At 48.1% G+C, this 15,652-nt stretch overlaps 1 protein-coding gene across 1 annotated transcript; it reads left to right on the plus strand.

The window, feature by feature from the left end:
• Positions 1-4,450: 4,450 nt before the first annotated feature.
• Positions 4,451-10,205, plus strand: LOC139248264 (zinc finger protein 214-like). Its single transcript, XM_070872040.1, has 2 exons — positions 4,451-4,962; positions 9,153-10,205. Exon 2 carries the CDS (start codon positions 9,260-9,262, stop codon positions 10,058-10,060), a length of 801 nt encoding a protein of 266 aa, XP_070728141.1. The 5' UTR covers positions 4,451-4,962; positions 9,153-9,259; the 3' UTR covers positions 10,061-10,205.
• Positions 10,206-15,652: the final 5,447 nt, after the last annotated feature.

Raw genomic sequence — 15,652 nt, forward strand, 5'->3', positions numbered from 1 at the left:
TCCACTGGTTCCCCCTTATCCACCCTGCTCGTTACATCCTCAAAGAACTCCAGCAAATTTGTCAAACATGATTTCCCTTTCATAAAACCATGCTGACTCTGCTTGATTAAATCATGCTTTTCCAAATGTCCTGCTACTGCTTCCTTAATAATGGACTCCAGCATTTTCCCAATGATAGATGTTAGGTTAACTGGGTGATAGTTTCCTGCTTTTTGTCTGCCTCCTTTTTTAAATAAGGGTGTTACATTTGCGGTTTTCCAATCTGCTGGGACCACCCCAGAATCCAGGGAATTTTGGTAGATTACAAACAATGCATCTACTATCACTACAGCCACATTTCATAAGACCACAGGATGTAAGCCATCAATTCCAGGCGACTTCTCCGTCTTTCGTCCCATTATTTCACCGAGTATTACCTAATTCGTGATAGTGATTGTAATAAGTTCCTCCCTACGTATAACCTCTTGATTATCCACTTCGATATTACTCTCAGTGACCGAGTGTTTGACTCTAATCGAAACATAGAAAATAGGTGCAGGAGTAGGCCATTCGGCCCCTCCAGCCTGCACCGCCATTCACTGAGTTCATGGCTGAACATGCAACTTCAGTACCCCATTCCTGCTTTCTCGCCATACCGCTTGATCCCCCTAGTAGTAAGGACTTCATCTAACTCCTTTTTGTATATATTTTGTGAATTGGCCTCAACAACTTTCTGTGGTAGAGAATTCCACAGGTTCACCACTCTCTGGGTGAAGAAATTTCTCTAACTAAACTAATCTCGAACTATTTCTGTCAGATATTAAATCCTGCACGGTCCCAGCAAAAACTCCCACTCCCTCGTCCCTCCGATGTTTTTGCAGGATTGCTTTGTGAAGATGGCTGAATGGGGAGAAATTACAACATGCTGTGGTGAGGAGGGACCTGGAGGTCCTTGTGCATGAAAGTCTTTTGGAGTTTACCTGTAAAACATAAACATTAATCGGTGCCACCCGACCTGGATGACACACCAGACATTTACAAGGCCGCTTTTTTTTTTCTTTTTTGTGGTTTTTTTTTGGGTTTTTTTTGGCCACTAAAATCAAATTTATTTCCTCCAGTGCCCCCTGTAAAAGGGGAGGGGGACACTAAAAGCACCGGCAATTAAAACAAATTAAACTTTAAAATGTAAAATCAAATTAAAATTTGGTTGCCGGGCGTGATGATGCACTCCAGTCCCTCCGGTGCCCACCTCTCGTGGAAGGCCATGAGCGTACCGGTGGACACCACGTGCTCCATCTCCAAGGACTGAAGTGCAGCCAGAATTTCAGGAGCAGCCCCTTTAAATAATGAAACAGGGGCTGCAACCTCGTGCACTCAATAAAAACATGGAACACAGACTCCTCCAGACTGCAGAAATTGCAGACGGCCTGGGAGTCCGTGAACCGGCTTAAAGATTTGTTGCACGGCACTGCTCCGTGCACCACCCTCCAGGCCAAGTACCCGATGAATAGTGGGAGGACTCCCGCATAGAGTGCCCTCCATCGGGGACCCCCGCCTCCTCCGGACGGCAAGATGGTACGCCATGGCGTGTCCGGACGGCCGGCGAGGATGGCAAAGTTGAGAGTGTGCAGGAGCAGCCGTACAGGAAACCCCTCCGCGCGGAAATGAAAGGCACGGAGGGGATTTCCCCGAGGCGGCTCAAGTTGTGAGGCGCCAGCCCCCGAGGGATGTTCCGGGGTTTGGCGCCAATGAGGAATTCCGTCCGGATGGGGGTCAGTTCGGACGGGATCTCCCCACGTGCTTGAGCCTCCTCGATGCACCTAACAGAGTCAGGGCCCAAAGCTGTTTTTAGCGACTCGATGGCTTCGGCTGCGTGGCGGACGTTGGCTGAATTTAGGCGCTGCGCCAGCATGCCTGGCACCATCCAGCCCGCTCCTCCGCCATCGAGCAGGTCCCTGACCCTGGTCACCTCATCAGCCACAGCCCTCTCTTCCGACCGCCACATAAAACCTCGGTCATGGAGGTACGGATTCCCGAGCAGCGGCTCCTGCAGGACAGCCGCCACTCCAGCCGGCGGAGAGCTGCGCTTGGTGGAGACTTTGTTCCAGACCCTGATGAGTTCCTTGTAAAAGACAGGCAGCTCCTGGAGGGCGGTCCTGACACCCCCCAAGTTCACAAACAGGAGCTGCATGTCGTAATTGAGGTCGCGCTGCTGGTGGAAGAAATACGTCGCCAGAGCACACCACCTAGGAGGGGGCTCGACGTAAAGGTATTTCTGCAGGGTCTGAAGACAGAAAGTCGCGAGCTGGGTGCTGACGCACACCAACGACTGACCGCCCTCCTCAAGCGGGAGACTCAAGACCGCGGCAGAGACCCAGTGCTTCCTGTTGTTCCAGAAGAAGTCCACCAGCTTCTTCTGTATCTTGGCGACAAACGCAGGGGGAGGGGTCAAAGTGACCAGCCGGTACCACAACATTGCGGCCACCAGCTGGTTTATGACTAGCGCTCGACCCCTGTAGGACAGCACTCAGAGCAGTCCTTTCCAGCGCCCTAGGCGAGCGGTCCTTGTGCATGAAACTCTTTTTGGAGTTTATCTGCAAAAACAAAAAACATTAAACCGTGCCACCCTACCTGGGTGACACACCAGACATTTACAAGGCCCTTTTCTTTTCCTTTTTTTTGTTTTTTTTGTGTTTTTCTTTTTTTTGGGGGGGTTTTTTTTGGGCACTAAAATCACAATTTTTCCCCAGTGCCCCCGATAAAAGGGAAGGGGGACACTAAAAGCACCGGCAATTAAAACAAATTAAACTTTAAAACGTAAAATCAAATTAAAATTTGGTTGCCGGGCGTGATGATGCACTCCAGTCCCTCCGGTGCCCACCTCTCGCGGAAGGCCGTGAGCGTACCGGTGGACACCGCGTGCTCCATCTCCAAGGACACCCTGGACCGGATGTAAGAGCGGAAGAGAGGCAGGCAGTCAGGTTGAACGACCCCCTCGACCGCCCGCTGCCTGGACCGGCTGATGGCACCCTTGGCCGAGCCCAGGAGCAGTCCTACGAGGAGGCCTTCGGACCTACCCGCTTCCTTGTGCATGAATCCCCCAAAAATTTAGTTTGCAGGTGCAGCAAGTAATCAGGAAGGTGAATGGAATGTTGGCCTTCATTGCGAGTGGGATGGAGTACAAAAGCAGGGAGGTCCTGCTGCAACTGTATAGGGTATTGGTGAGGCCGCATCTGGAGTACTGCGTGCAGTTTTGGTCACCTTATTTAAGGAAAGATATACTAGCCTTGGAGAGAGTACAGAGATGATTCACTCGGCTGATTCTGGAGATGAGGGGGTTACCTTATGATAGATTGAGTAGACTGGGCCTTTACTCGTTGGAGTTCAGAAGGATGAGGGATGAGCTTATAGAAACATTTAAAATAATGAAAGGGATAGACAAGATAGAGGCAGAGAGGTTGTTTCCACTGGTCGGGGAGACTAGAACTAGGGGGCACAGCTTCAAAATACGGGGGAGCCAATTTAAAACCGAGTTGAGAAGGAATTTCTTCCCCCAGAGGATTGTGAATCTGTGGAAATCTCTGCCCAAGGAAGCAGTTGAGATGAGCTCATTGAATGTATTCAAATCACAGATAGATAGATTTTTAACCAATAAGGGAATTAAGGGTTATGGGGAGTGGGCGGGTAAGTGGAGCTGAGTCCACGGCCAGATCAGCCATGATCTTTTTGAATGGCGGAGCAGGCCCGAGGGGCTAGATGGCCCACTCATGTTCCTAATTCTTATGTTCTCATGTTATGTAAACACCCTGCACGGAATGATCCCAAATTGAGCATTTCCAAGGGACAAGGCTCCCAGCTTTAATCATTCTGTGTCCTTTCCCCCCAGGCCCAGTTCCTTTGTTCAGATTCTGACAAAAGTAAATTGGGAAAAGTGCACTTTGATTTTTACAGGCTGAATTATTGCAGAGAGCTGCGCATGCGCGGCTCAGCCCCACCCCTTGTGTCGAGTCCCAGTGAGCAGAAGAACGCATGCGCCCTCCCCTCCCCCAGTCCTGCCTGTGATCACCATTCACTCAGTGAGCGGAAGAAGATGGTTTCAAACAGCCGGAAATGATGAGCCCATGGCCCCGGGATAAGGCAGCGAGCAGCAGCCTCCTTACAGCAGCGCAGCGCTTTGGGAGCGTGTCCGCAGATGGGCTCAGAGACCGGCACTGAGTCCGGGGGGAGTTCTGGGGGCTGTGTGTAAGGGGCGGAGTGAAGCAAGAACCAGTGTCAGTGCGTGGTGTGAGTGGCGGGAGGGAGAGGCCATTCTCGTGCTGTGTGTGGACAGTGTGTGTCCAGGGGGAAGGGAGACAGAATGGGCAGAATCTGCTGTTTACAATCATTGCTGCTTTCTCTCTCCTAACCAGGAGTGAACGTTCCTGGTTTAGTTCCGTCGGGGGCTGTTTGTTTGTCAGAGGCAGAGTGGAGCAGGAACTAGTTCCGGAACATGGAGTGAGTGGGGGAAGGGAGAGGCCATTCTCGGGCTGTGTGTGGACAGTGTAAGATAACAGAGAAAGTAAATCACCTCGCTCTTTCAAATCGTTGCTGCTTTCTTTCCCCAAATCAGTAGTCAATGTTCCTGATTCAGTTCCAATCTCACCGTGTCTGTTGTTCTTGGACAGTGAACAGTGGAAACATAACCTGGCAGTGAGGATGTGAGGAGTTTCACAAAGTGCATCTATTGCAGGAGAGAAGTGTGGGAGAAAATATTTTAAAACTGGTTATATTGTTTGGTGCATTGAGTTCTTCAGAACCGTGTTGCTGGTGATCGACAGATACATTGTTGCTCCCTCAGATCCATCATAATCTTCACCTGCATCTATATCTTGTGACTAATATTGTTCTTGTATGATTATTCTCAGAGCAATATTCTTCAACCAGCCAGAACAAATGTGAGCTTTCCTCCACGAGGAACAGTTCAGGCAGCTCCTTCTCCCGCTAGTAAGTACATTATCACTCACAGAGCGTAGGGACACAGAACTGTCCTCAATCCTATTATCACAGGCAGCAGAATCAGTCAGTCCCACAGTGATCCGAAGTGGCAGAGTTACATTGTGAATCTTACAGCCAAAAGGAGCAGTAGAATCAGATGCTGTTTCACCATCACACTGGCAGGTACATTAAACACCCACACTCACTTGCCAGAAACTGGCAGGTGTTTTATTCTCTACCTATCATAACAAATAGATGGTATAAACCATACTTGCATATCAGAAGTTGACGCGTACAGAGCAAAAGCCATATTCACGTTTCAGAATCTGACGGATTCAGTATTTAACCTCCCGAACATACCAGAAGATGACAGGTGCAGAATAAAACCCACATTCCTGTACCATAGACTGAGATACAGTATACAACACATACACACACATATGAAAGTGACAGTAACAGAATAAAATCCGCACTTGCACACCAGAGAGTGACAGGTAAATTGTAAATACCATGTGCACATATCCAAAAACTGAAAGGCAGTAAGTAAAATTGGTACTTGCATTGCAGAAACTGAGAGGGGCAGAGTAAAACCCACACACACACACCAGAAAAATGATGGGTAGAAGGCAAAATCTTCACTCCCATATCAGAGAAATACAGGTAAAAAGTAAAATTGATCCTCACGTTCACATACCAGATACAGAGTAAATTCCACACTCACACAGCAGGAACTGACAGGTACAGACTAAAACACACAATCAAGTAGCAGGAACAAATAGGTACAGATTCAACCCAGCCAACAAGGCAGAAACTTAGAGGCACAGATTAAACCTCAACACACATACCAAAACCTGACAGGTACAGAATAATTCACACACTCGCACATCAGAGGCTGAGATATAGTATAAAACCCACACTCACATATCAGAGGCTGACATTAAAATTCACATTCCTATAAATTGACAGACACAGTGAAATGCCATACTCACTTATCAGTACTTGACAGGTACAGAGTAAAGACATCTCTTCCATACCAGAAACTGACAGGTACAAAGAAAAGCCCACTCTCAATTAAGCAGAAACTGGCAGGTGTAGAGTAAGGCCCACAATCACATATCAGAATTTGACAGGTGCAGAATAAAACCCAGACTCCCATAACAGAATGGAGAGATACAGAGAAAGGCCCACACTCAGATACCACAGACAGATAGATACAGAGTGAAACTCAGACTCATTTACCAGAGACTGACAGATTCAGCTTAAACACTCACCTCCATAACAAAAATTGACAGAAAGTAAAATGAATACCCTATCAGGAATTGGTGGTACACAGTAAAACAATACTAACATACTGGAGAATGACGAGTATGAAGTAGAGCTCACATTCACATAACAGAGATGGACAGATAGAGCACAAAACACACACTCACACACCAGGAATGGAAAGATACAGAATGAAACCCACAGGCAATTACCAGAAATTGACAGGTACAGGATAAAACCCACACTCTCGTATTAGAAACTGACACACACAGTAAAACCCTCATTCACATACCAGAGATGGGCAGATATAGAGTCAATCCACATTCATATATCAGACACCCACAATATAAGAAAATGAGAACATAAAAAATAGGAGCAGGAGTAGGCCATACGGCCCCTCGAGCCTGTTCCGCCATTTAATACGATCATGACTGATCCGATCATGGACTCGGGTCCAATTCCATGTCCGCTCCCCATAACCTCTTATTCCCTTATCGGTTAATAAACTGTCTATCTCGATCTTAAATATATTCAATGTCCCAGCTTCCACAGCTCTCTGAGGCAGCGAATTCCACAGATTTACAACCCTCTGAGAGAAGGAATTCCTCCTCATCTCAGTTTTAAATGGGCAGCCCCTTATTCTAAGATTATGCCTCCTAGTTCTAGTCCCCCCTATCAGTGAAAACATTCTCTCTGCATCCACCTTGTCAAGCCCCCTCATAATCTTATACATTTCGATAAATCACCTCTCATTCATCCTTCTGAATTCCAATGAGTAGAGGCCCAACCTCTTCTCATAAGTCAATCCCTTCATCTCCGGAATCAACCTAATGAACCTTCTCTGAACTGCCTCCAAAGCAACTATATCCTTTCATAAATATGGAAACCAAAACTGCATGCAGTATTCCAGGTGTGGCCTCACCAATAACCTGTAACCTGTATAACTGTAGCAAGACTTCCCTGCTTTTATACTCCAGCCCCTTTGCAATAAAGGTCAAGATTCCATTGCCCTTCCTGATCACTTGCTGTACCTGCATACTAACCTTTTGTGTTTCATGCACAAGTACCCCCAGGTCGCGCTGTACTGCAGCACTTTGCAATCTTTCTCCATTTAAAAAATAACTTGCTCTTTGATTTTTTTTCTGCCAAAGTGCATGACCTCACATTTTCCAACATTATACTCAATCTGCCAAATTTTTGCCCACTCACTGAGCCTAACTGTGTCCTTTTGCATATTCTTTGTGTCCTCCTCACACATTGCTTTTCCTCCCATCTTTGTATCATCAGCAAACTTGGCGACGTTACACTCAGTCCCTTCTTCCAAGTCGTTAATATAGATTATAAATAGTTGGGGTCCCAGCACTGATCCCTGTGGCACCCCACTAGTTACTGATTGCCAACCCGAGAATGAACCATTTATCCCGACTCTCTGTTTTCTGTTAGTTAGTCAATCCTCAATCCATGCTAATATATTACCCCCAACCCCGTGAACTTTTATCTTGTGCAGTAACCTTTTATGTGGCACCTTGTCAAATACCTTCTGGATGTCCAATTACAACACATCCACTTTATCCACCCTGTTCATTACATGCTCAAAGAATTCCAGCAAATTTGTCAAACTTAACTTCCCCTTCATTAATCCTTGCTGACTCTGCCTGACCGAATTTTGCTTTTCCAAATGTCCTGCTACTGCTTCTTTAACAATGGACTCCCAACATTTTCCCAACAACAGATGTAAGGCTAATTGGTCGACAGTTTCCTACTTTTTGTCTGCCTGTTTATTCACCGAGTGTGGCTCTCAGGCCCCAGGTAACACCCAGTGCAGCTCTCAGGCCCCGGGTAACACCCAGTGCAGCTCTCAGGCCCCGGGCAACACCCAGTGCAGCTCTCGGGCCCCGGGCAACACCCAGTGCAGCTCTCGGGCCCCGGGCAACACCCAGTGCAGCTCTCAGGCCCCGGGCAATACCCAGTGCAGCTCTCGGGCCCCGGGCAACACCCAGCGCAGCTCTCGGGGGCCCCGGGCAACACCCAGTGCAGCTCTCGGGCCCCGGGCAACACCCAGTGCAGCTCTCGGGGCCCCGGGCAACACCCAGTGCAGCTCTCGGGCCCCGGGCAACACCCAGTGCAGCTCTCGGGCCCCGGGCAACACCCAGTGCAGCTCTCGGGCCCCGGGCAACACCCAGTGCAGCTCTCGGGCCCCGGGCAACACCCAGTGCAGCTCTCTGGCCCCGGGCAACACCCAGTGCAGCTCTCGGGCCCCGGGCAACACCCAGTGCAGCTCTCGGGCCCCGGGCAACACCCAGTGCAGCTCTCGGGCCCCGGGCAACACCCAGTGCAGCTTTCGGGCCCCGGGCAACACCCAGTGCAGCTCTCGGGCCCCGGGCAACACCCAGTGCAGCTCTCGGGCCCCGGGCAACACCCAGTGCAGCTCTCGGGCCCCGGGCAACACCCAGTGCAGCTCTCGGGCCCCGAGTCAGAGCCGCCAAGCCTGGCACCAGCAAACCCCAGGGGCAGTGCCACCCGCACACCACTGGCATTTATGCAGCAGGCCCAGCAATTCCCAGTCGCTCTATCAGGGAGGGCGCTGGACGTGGAAGTCTCTCCCTGACCTCCTGTGTTGGTCTGTTCGTTGCATTAGTTTGAGCTGGAGTGGGGAGGAGGGAGAAGCTGCTGGGTTTCACCACCAGTACTTCTGGGCCCAGTGGGACCAATAATTTCCCATGTGGGACTGTCACGGGAGGTGGGTTCCCTTCCCTGAAGGACAGTCGTGACCCAGATGAGTTTTTATGACAATCCGGCAGCTTTCATTGTCACTTTTTTCTAGTGCTGGCCCCACAAATGACCAGATTCATCAAGCTCAATTTCACAACCTGCCTTTGTGTTTTTGTGGGTTCTCTCTCACACTCCCTTTTTCCTGTTTGAAATTCACTTTATAGGATATTAAAAGGGGAGGATTTGTAGACTGGAAGCACAAATCAAACATCACGTCAAGATCTGACAGTCATTCAAGACATCGGGACCGGAATATCATCAGCTTTTGACCATGGAAGCAGAAGGCACCGTTCACAGTGGGGAGAAACGGTACACGTGCTCTGTGTGTGGACAAGGCTTCAGCCAATCATCCAACCTGGAGAGACACAAGCGCAGTCACATTGGGGAGAAACCATGTAAATGTGAGGACTGTGGGAAACGATTCAACTACCCGTCCCAACTGAAAATGTACCAGCCGTTTACCTGCTCCGACTGTGGGAAGGGATTCACTGCATCATCCCACCTGCTGACACACCAGCAAGTTCCCACTGGGGAGAGGCTGTTCATCTGCACGGAGTGTGGGAAGGTATTCACTGTCTCATCCAGCCTACTGACACACCAGCGAGTTAACACTCGGGAGAGTCCGTTCACCTGCTTCGACTGTGTGAAGGGATTCACTGCATCATCCCACCTGCTGACACACCAGCGAGTTAACACTCGGGAGAGTCTGTTCACCTGCTTCGACTGTGGGAAGGGATTCACTGCATCATCCCACCTGCTGACACACCAGCAAGTTCCCACTGGGGAGAGGCCGTTCATCTGCACGGAGTGTGGGAAGGGATTCACTCAGTTATCCGCCCTACTGAGACACCAGCGAGTTAACACTGGGGAGAGGCCGTTCACCTGCTCCGAGTGGGAAGGGTTTCACTGTATCATCCAGCCTGCTGATACACCAGCAAGTTCACACTGGGGAAAGACCGTTCTCCTGCTCCAACTGTGGGAAGGGATTCACTCTGTCATACCACCTGCTGAGCCACCAGCGAGTTCACAAGTGACTGCAGGGGTTGGATTCTACTATTATTGCTGCTGTTAATCACATCCTGGACTGAATTGTGTTCATTCTGACAGTTGGGGTTTATATCTCTTGTAACGCTAATGTTAATAACTCCTGTAGCTGGACTGGAATTTAATATTTGATATAGAGACACCTAAATTAGTGTTGCTTTCAACACATTGCTCTGGATTTTTGTCTTTCCCATCTGAATGTTTAGCATCACCTGGCTGGAGCTGAGAAAGGACAATTTGGGGGGAGGATCATACAGGGGGAACAGAATTTCAGCCTGGACACACTCCTTCAGGGCCACACTAAGATCACTTCATTCCTCTGAACTCAAATGTGTATAGGCCCAACCTATCGTCATAAGTCGACTCCCCTCATCTCCGGAATCTACAGACATGAGCAAGGACCTGAGGCTTATTAAAAGACACATTTCATTACAGACAAGGTTACACTGGGAGAAATGTTCAGTTCGAACATAAGAAATAGGAGCAGGAGTAGGCCACTTGGCCCCTCAGGCCTGCTCCGCCATTCAATAAGACCATGGCGGATCTGATCATGGACTCAGCTCCACTTCCCTGCCCTCTCCCCATAACCTTTTACTCCCTTATCACTCAAAAATCTGTCTATCTCTGCCTTAAATATATTCAAAGACCCAGCCTCCACAGCTCTCTTGGGCAGAGAATTCCATAGATTTACACCCATCAGAGAAGAAATGCATCACCTCAATTTTAATTGGGCGGCCCCTTATTCTAAGACTATGTCCCCTAGTTTTAGTTTCCCGTATGAGTGGAAATATCCTCTCTGCATCCACCTTATTGAGCCCCCTCATCATCTTATATGTTTTGATAAGATCACCTCTCATTCTTCTGAACTCCAATTTGTATAGGCCCAACCTACTCAACCTTTCTTGATGAGTCAACCCCCTCATCTCTGGAATCAACTTAGTGAACCTTCACTGAACAGCCTCCAATGCAAGTATATCCTTCCTTAAATACAGAGACCAAAATACAGAGTCCATTACAGGCAAAATGCCGAGCAAACCAGCAGCACACTGGCACCTTAACAGTGTCTCATCGGTCTGCAGACTTTTCTTAAATAGATTTGCTGAGTGGATATAAACTTATACCAGGTTTGCAGGCGTGATGCTCTATTTACATATTGGAGGTAGAAGAGATGCTGTGAGGTACTTTCAGTAGCTGAAAGTGATTAACAGACTATATTTTGTGTTTAGTGAGCTTGGGCGTGTTACCAATACCAGCAAAATCGGGACAATGCAGCATGGATATGAAAGTGGCTAAGTGACACAAACAGAGTAGTGGTGAACGGTTGTTTTTCAGACTGGAGGAAGTGGTGTTCCCCAGGGGTCAGTACTGGGGCCACTGCTTTTTTTGATCTATATTAATGACTTAGACTTGGGTGTACAGGGCACAATTTCCAAATTTGCAGATGACACAAAACTTAGAAGTACAGTGAACAGTGAGGAGGATAGTGATGGATCTTGAAAGACATATACAGGCTGGTGGAATGGATGGACATGTGGCAGATGAAATTTAACATAGAAAAGTTCAAGAGTGATACGTTTTGATAGGAAGAAAGAGGAGTGGAAATATAAACGAAAGAATACAATTTTAAAGGGGTGCATGAACAGAGAGACCCAGGAGTATATGTGAACCAATCGCTGAAGGTGGCAGCGCAGGTTGAGAAAGCAGTTAGAAAGGCTTATGGGATCCTAGGCTTCATGAATAGAAGTATAGAGTACAGAAGTGTGGATATTATGTTGAACCTGCATAAAATACTGGTTCGGCCTCAACTGGAATATTGTGTCCAATTCTCTGTCATCTTCATAGGCAGTCCCTCTGAATCGAGGCAGACATGCTTCCACTCTAAAAATGAATCCTTAGGTGGCTGAACAGTCCAATATGAGAACCACAGACCCTGTCACAGGTGGGACAGATAGTCGTTGAGGGAAAGCGTGGGTGTGACAGGTTTGCCGCACGCTCTTTCCCATGCCTGCGTTTGATTTCTGTGTGCTCTCGGCGATGAGACTCGAGGTGCTCAGCGCCCTCCCGGATGCACTTCCTCCACTTAGTGCGGTCTTTGGCCAGGGACTCCCAGGTGTCAGTGGGGATGTTGCACTTTTTCCGGGAGGCTTTGAGGATGTCCATGTAACATTTCCTCTGCCCACCTTTTGGCTCATTTGCCGTGAAGGAGTTCCGAGTAGAGTACGCACTTTGGGAGTCTCATGTCTGGCTTGCCCAGCGGAGTTGATCAAGTGTAGTCAATGCTTCAGTGTTAGGGATGTTGGCCTGGTCGATGACGCTAATGTTGGTGCATCTGTCCTCCCAGGGGCTTTGTAGGATCTTGCGAAGACATCGTTGGTGGTATTTCTCCAGCGATTTGAGGTGTCTACTGTACATGGTCCATGTCTCTGTGACATACAGGAGGGCAGGTATTACTACAGCCCTGTAGACCATGAGCTCGGTCACAAATTTGAGGGCCTGGTCTTCAAACATACTTTTCCTCAGGCGGCCGAAGGCTGCACTGGTGCACTGGAGGCAGTGTTGAATCTTGTTGTCAATGTCTGCTCTTGTTGATAAGAGGTTCCCGTATGGTCCACGTTGTCCAGGACCGCGCCGTGGATCCTTGATGACGGGGGCGGGGGGAGAGATTTGTGGAGGACCTTTGTCTTACGGATGTTTAGCGTAAGGCCCATGCTTTCGTATGTCTCAGTAAATACGTTGACTATGATTTGGAAGTTCAGCCTGTGTATGTGCGCAGACACAGGCATCGTCCGCGTATGGTAGCTCGACGACCGAGGTTGGGGTGGTCTTGGACAAGGCCTGGAGACGACGAAAGTTGACCAGGTTCCCACTGGTTCTGTAGTTTAGTTCCACTCCAGCGAGGAGCTTGTTGACTGAGATGGAGCAATTCTGGGTACTGCATTTTAGCAAGTATGAGAAGGCTTTGGAGAGGGTGCCGAAAAGATTTATGAGAATGATTCAGGGATGAGGGACTTCAGTTACGTGGATAGTCTGGAGAAGCAAGGGTTGTTCTCCTCAGGGCAGAGAAGATTGAGAGGAGATTTGACAGAGGTATTCAAAATCATGAAGGGTCTGGACAGAGTAGATGGAGTGGGATTAGCTGACGCTCTTGCAGATAGCCGGCATGGGCTCGATGGGCCAAACGGCCTCCTTCTGTGTTGTAACCAGTCTCTGATTCTGAGATGATGAAAACCTGTTACCCAGGATGCTCCATCTCCCGGGCACTGGGACCCAGTTGGGAACAGAGACCCTGAAGCCCCGTCCATTCTCTGTTCCTGAACCAAGATGGCCATGCATGCGCCCTGATCCCGCCCTGTGCAAGATGGCGGCCAGTGACCCTGCTCACCCGGGCCTGTCACCATGGGGCATGAGGGCTCTAATTTGGGGTCTGGGATTTATCTGTATCTAAACCGTGCTGTACCAGCCCTGGGATTGTTTGATGAGATAGTGTAGAGGGAGCTTTACTTTGAATCTAATCAGTGCTGTACCTGCTCTGGTAGTCTTCGACAGGAAGCTGTCGAGGAAGTGTTTCAATACATATGAAAAATGACGGACAGGTATAGACCATCTGGTCCATCAAGCCTGTCCCACACAATTGCGATATATCACAGCATATACACTCCACTCCACCCGAATCCATGTGATCTCCTGGGAGAGGCAAAGAAAAATTTTAAAACCCAGGCCAATTTGGGAAAATAAAATATGGGAAATTCCTCTCCGATCCATCTAAGCGATCGAAACTAGTCCAGGAGATCACTCTGGCCATTAAATTCTCTGCAGTACCTACCTTCTGTAAGTGTTAATCTCCGCCGCAGCCACAAACAAATCCAGCTTTTGCTTGAAGGAATTCAGTGAGTCTGCATCCACCACATGAGAGGGCAGCTTGTTCCAGAGGTCTACTATTCTCTGGGAAAAGAACCACCTCCTGACATCTAACCTAGATGTAGCCTTATACAACTTAAATTTGTGCCCCTGGTCCTGCCTAACCTACTTCATTGAAATAAACGGTCAGCTGGAACACTTTCACCTTCATTATCTTATAAACCTCAATCATATCCCCCTAAGTCTACGCTGCTCTAAGGAAAAGAGTCCCAACTCTTTTAACCTATCTTGATAACTAAGATACTTTAGACTTGGAATTAGTCTAGTGGCCCTCTTCTGCACCATTTCCAGAGCCTCAATATTATCCACCATGTGAAGAGACCAAAACTGGACACAGTATTCCAAGTGCAGCCTGACTAAGGTGTTGTATCAGGACAAAACAGTACACCTCGTCTTATACTCCATTGTCCTATGGATAAACCCCAACACCCTATTTGCTCTAGCTATCGCTGCACAGCATTGCTCATGTACCTTTAAGGATGTATGCACTAGAATGCCCAAATCTCTTTCTATCTCCACCATCTTTAATGCCTTTCCCTGGAGCGTGTATGAATGTTGAGCATTTGCCCTGCCCACATACATACCACTGCACTTATCTAAGTTATACATCGTTTTCCAGTCATGAGGCCAGACTCCCAACACTTTAAGATGAACCTGAATCAGACGAGCCACTTCTACAGTTCTAGCACTTGCACAGATCTTGGTATCATTTCCAAATTTGCAAACTGTGTGCCCAACCCCAAAATCCAGATCCTTAATATAATTAGTGAAAAGCAACGGTCCCAGCACTGGTCCCTGCGGGACACCACTGGTGACCGGTCTCCAAACAGATCCAAATCCATCTATAACTGCTCTTTACCGGCATCCTGCCAGCCAGATCTGTATCCAGCTCAATATATTTCCACTTATACTAGACGCTCCTATCTTATAGAGAAGCTTCTTGTGTGGTATCCTGTCAAAAGCTTTTTGGAAATCTAAATAGACAATGTCTACTGGGCTTCCCTCATCCAGCAACTTTGTAACTTTTTCAAAAAATACAATTAGACTTGTGAGACATGAACTCTTTTTTTATGAAGCCATGTTGGGTGCCCCTAATATGTCCCTCCCTATCTAAATATTCATATATTGCATCCCTTAATGATTCTTTCAAGCATCTTACCGATTGCTGATATTAAATTGATGGGCCTATAGTTACCCGGGTCTGCCTTGCCACAATTTTTTAAAATGGGGACTTCATCAGCCTCCTTCCAGTCTGAAGGAACCATTCGGACAGGTTACACCTCAACAGAGACAGGACCAATGTTCTCGCGGGTGGTTTTGATAGTACGGTTGTGAGGGCTTTAAACTAGCTTGGCAGGGGGATAGGAACCCAGGAGAGGGCTCTGAGCTAGTTAGAGTGGGTGAGAGCTCAGATGAACAGGACCCCAAGAAAGAATGCAAGAGGTAGGAGGCAACAGAGCAGAGTAGCACTGGGGTAAGTGTAAACCACAAAGTGATAGGAAGGGACAATATGTATGAATATAAAGGGGCTGCAGGAGGGGTCAAAACTAAAAATCATGGTTTAAAAACTAGTATTAAAACACTCTACCTAAACGCACGCAGCATTCAAAATAAAATAAATGTGTTGACGGCACAAATCATTAAAAATGGGTATGATTTGGTGGCCATTACAGAAATGTGGTTGCAGGGTGGCCAAGACTGG

Source organism: Pristiophorus japonicus, unplaced genomic scaffold, assembly GCF_044704955.1.
Source record: "Pristiophorus japonicus isolate sPriJap1 unplaced genomic scaffold, sPriJap1.hap1 HAP1_SCAFFOLD_29, whole genome shotgun sequence".
NCBI classification, from domain to species: domain Eukaryota; kingdom Metazoa; phylum Chordata; class Chondrichthyes; family Pristiophoridae; genus Pristiophorus; species Pristiophorus japonicus.

Coding starts and splice junctions, on each gene's coding strand:
- LOC139248264 (XM_070872040.1), top strand. CDS start 9,260: ATGGAAGCAGAAGGCACCGTTCACAGTGGGGAGAAACGGTACACGTGC.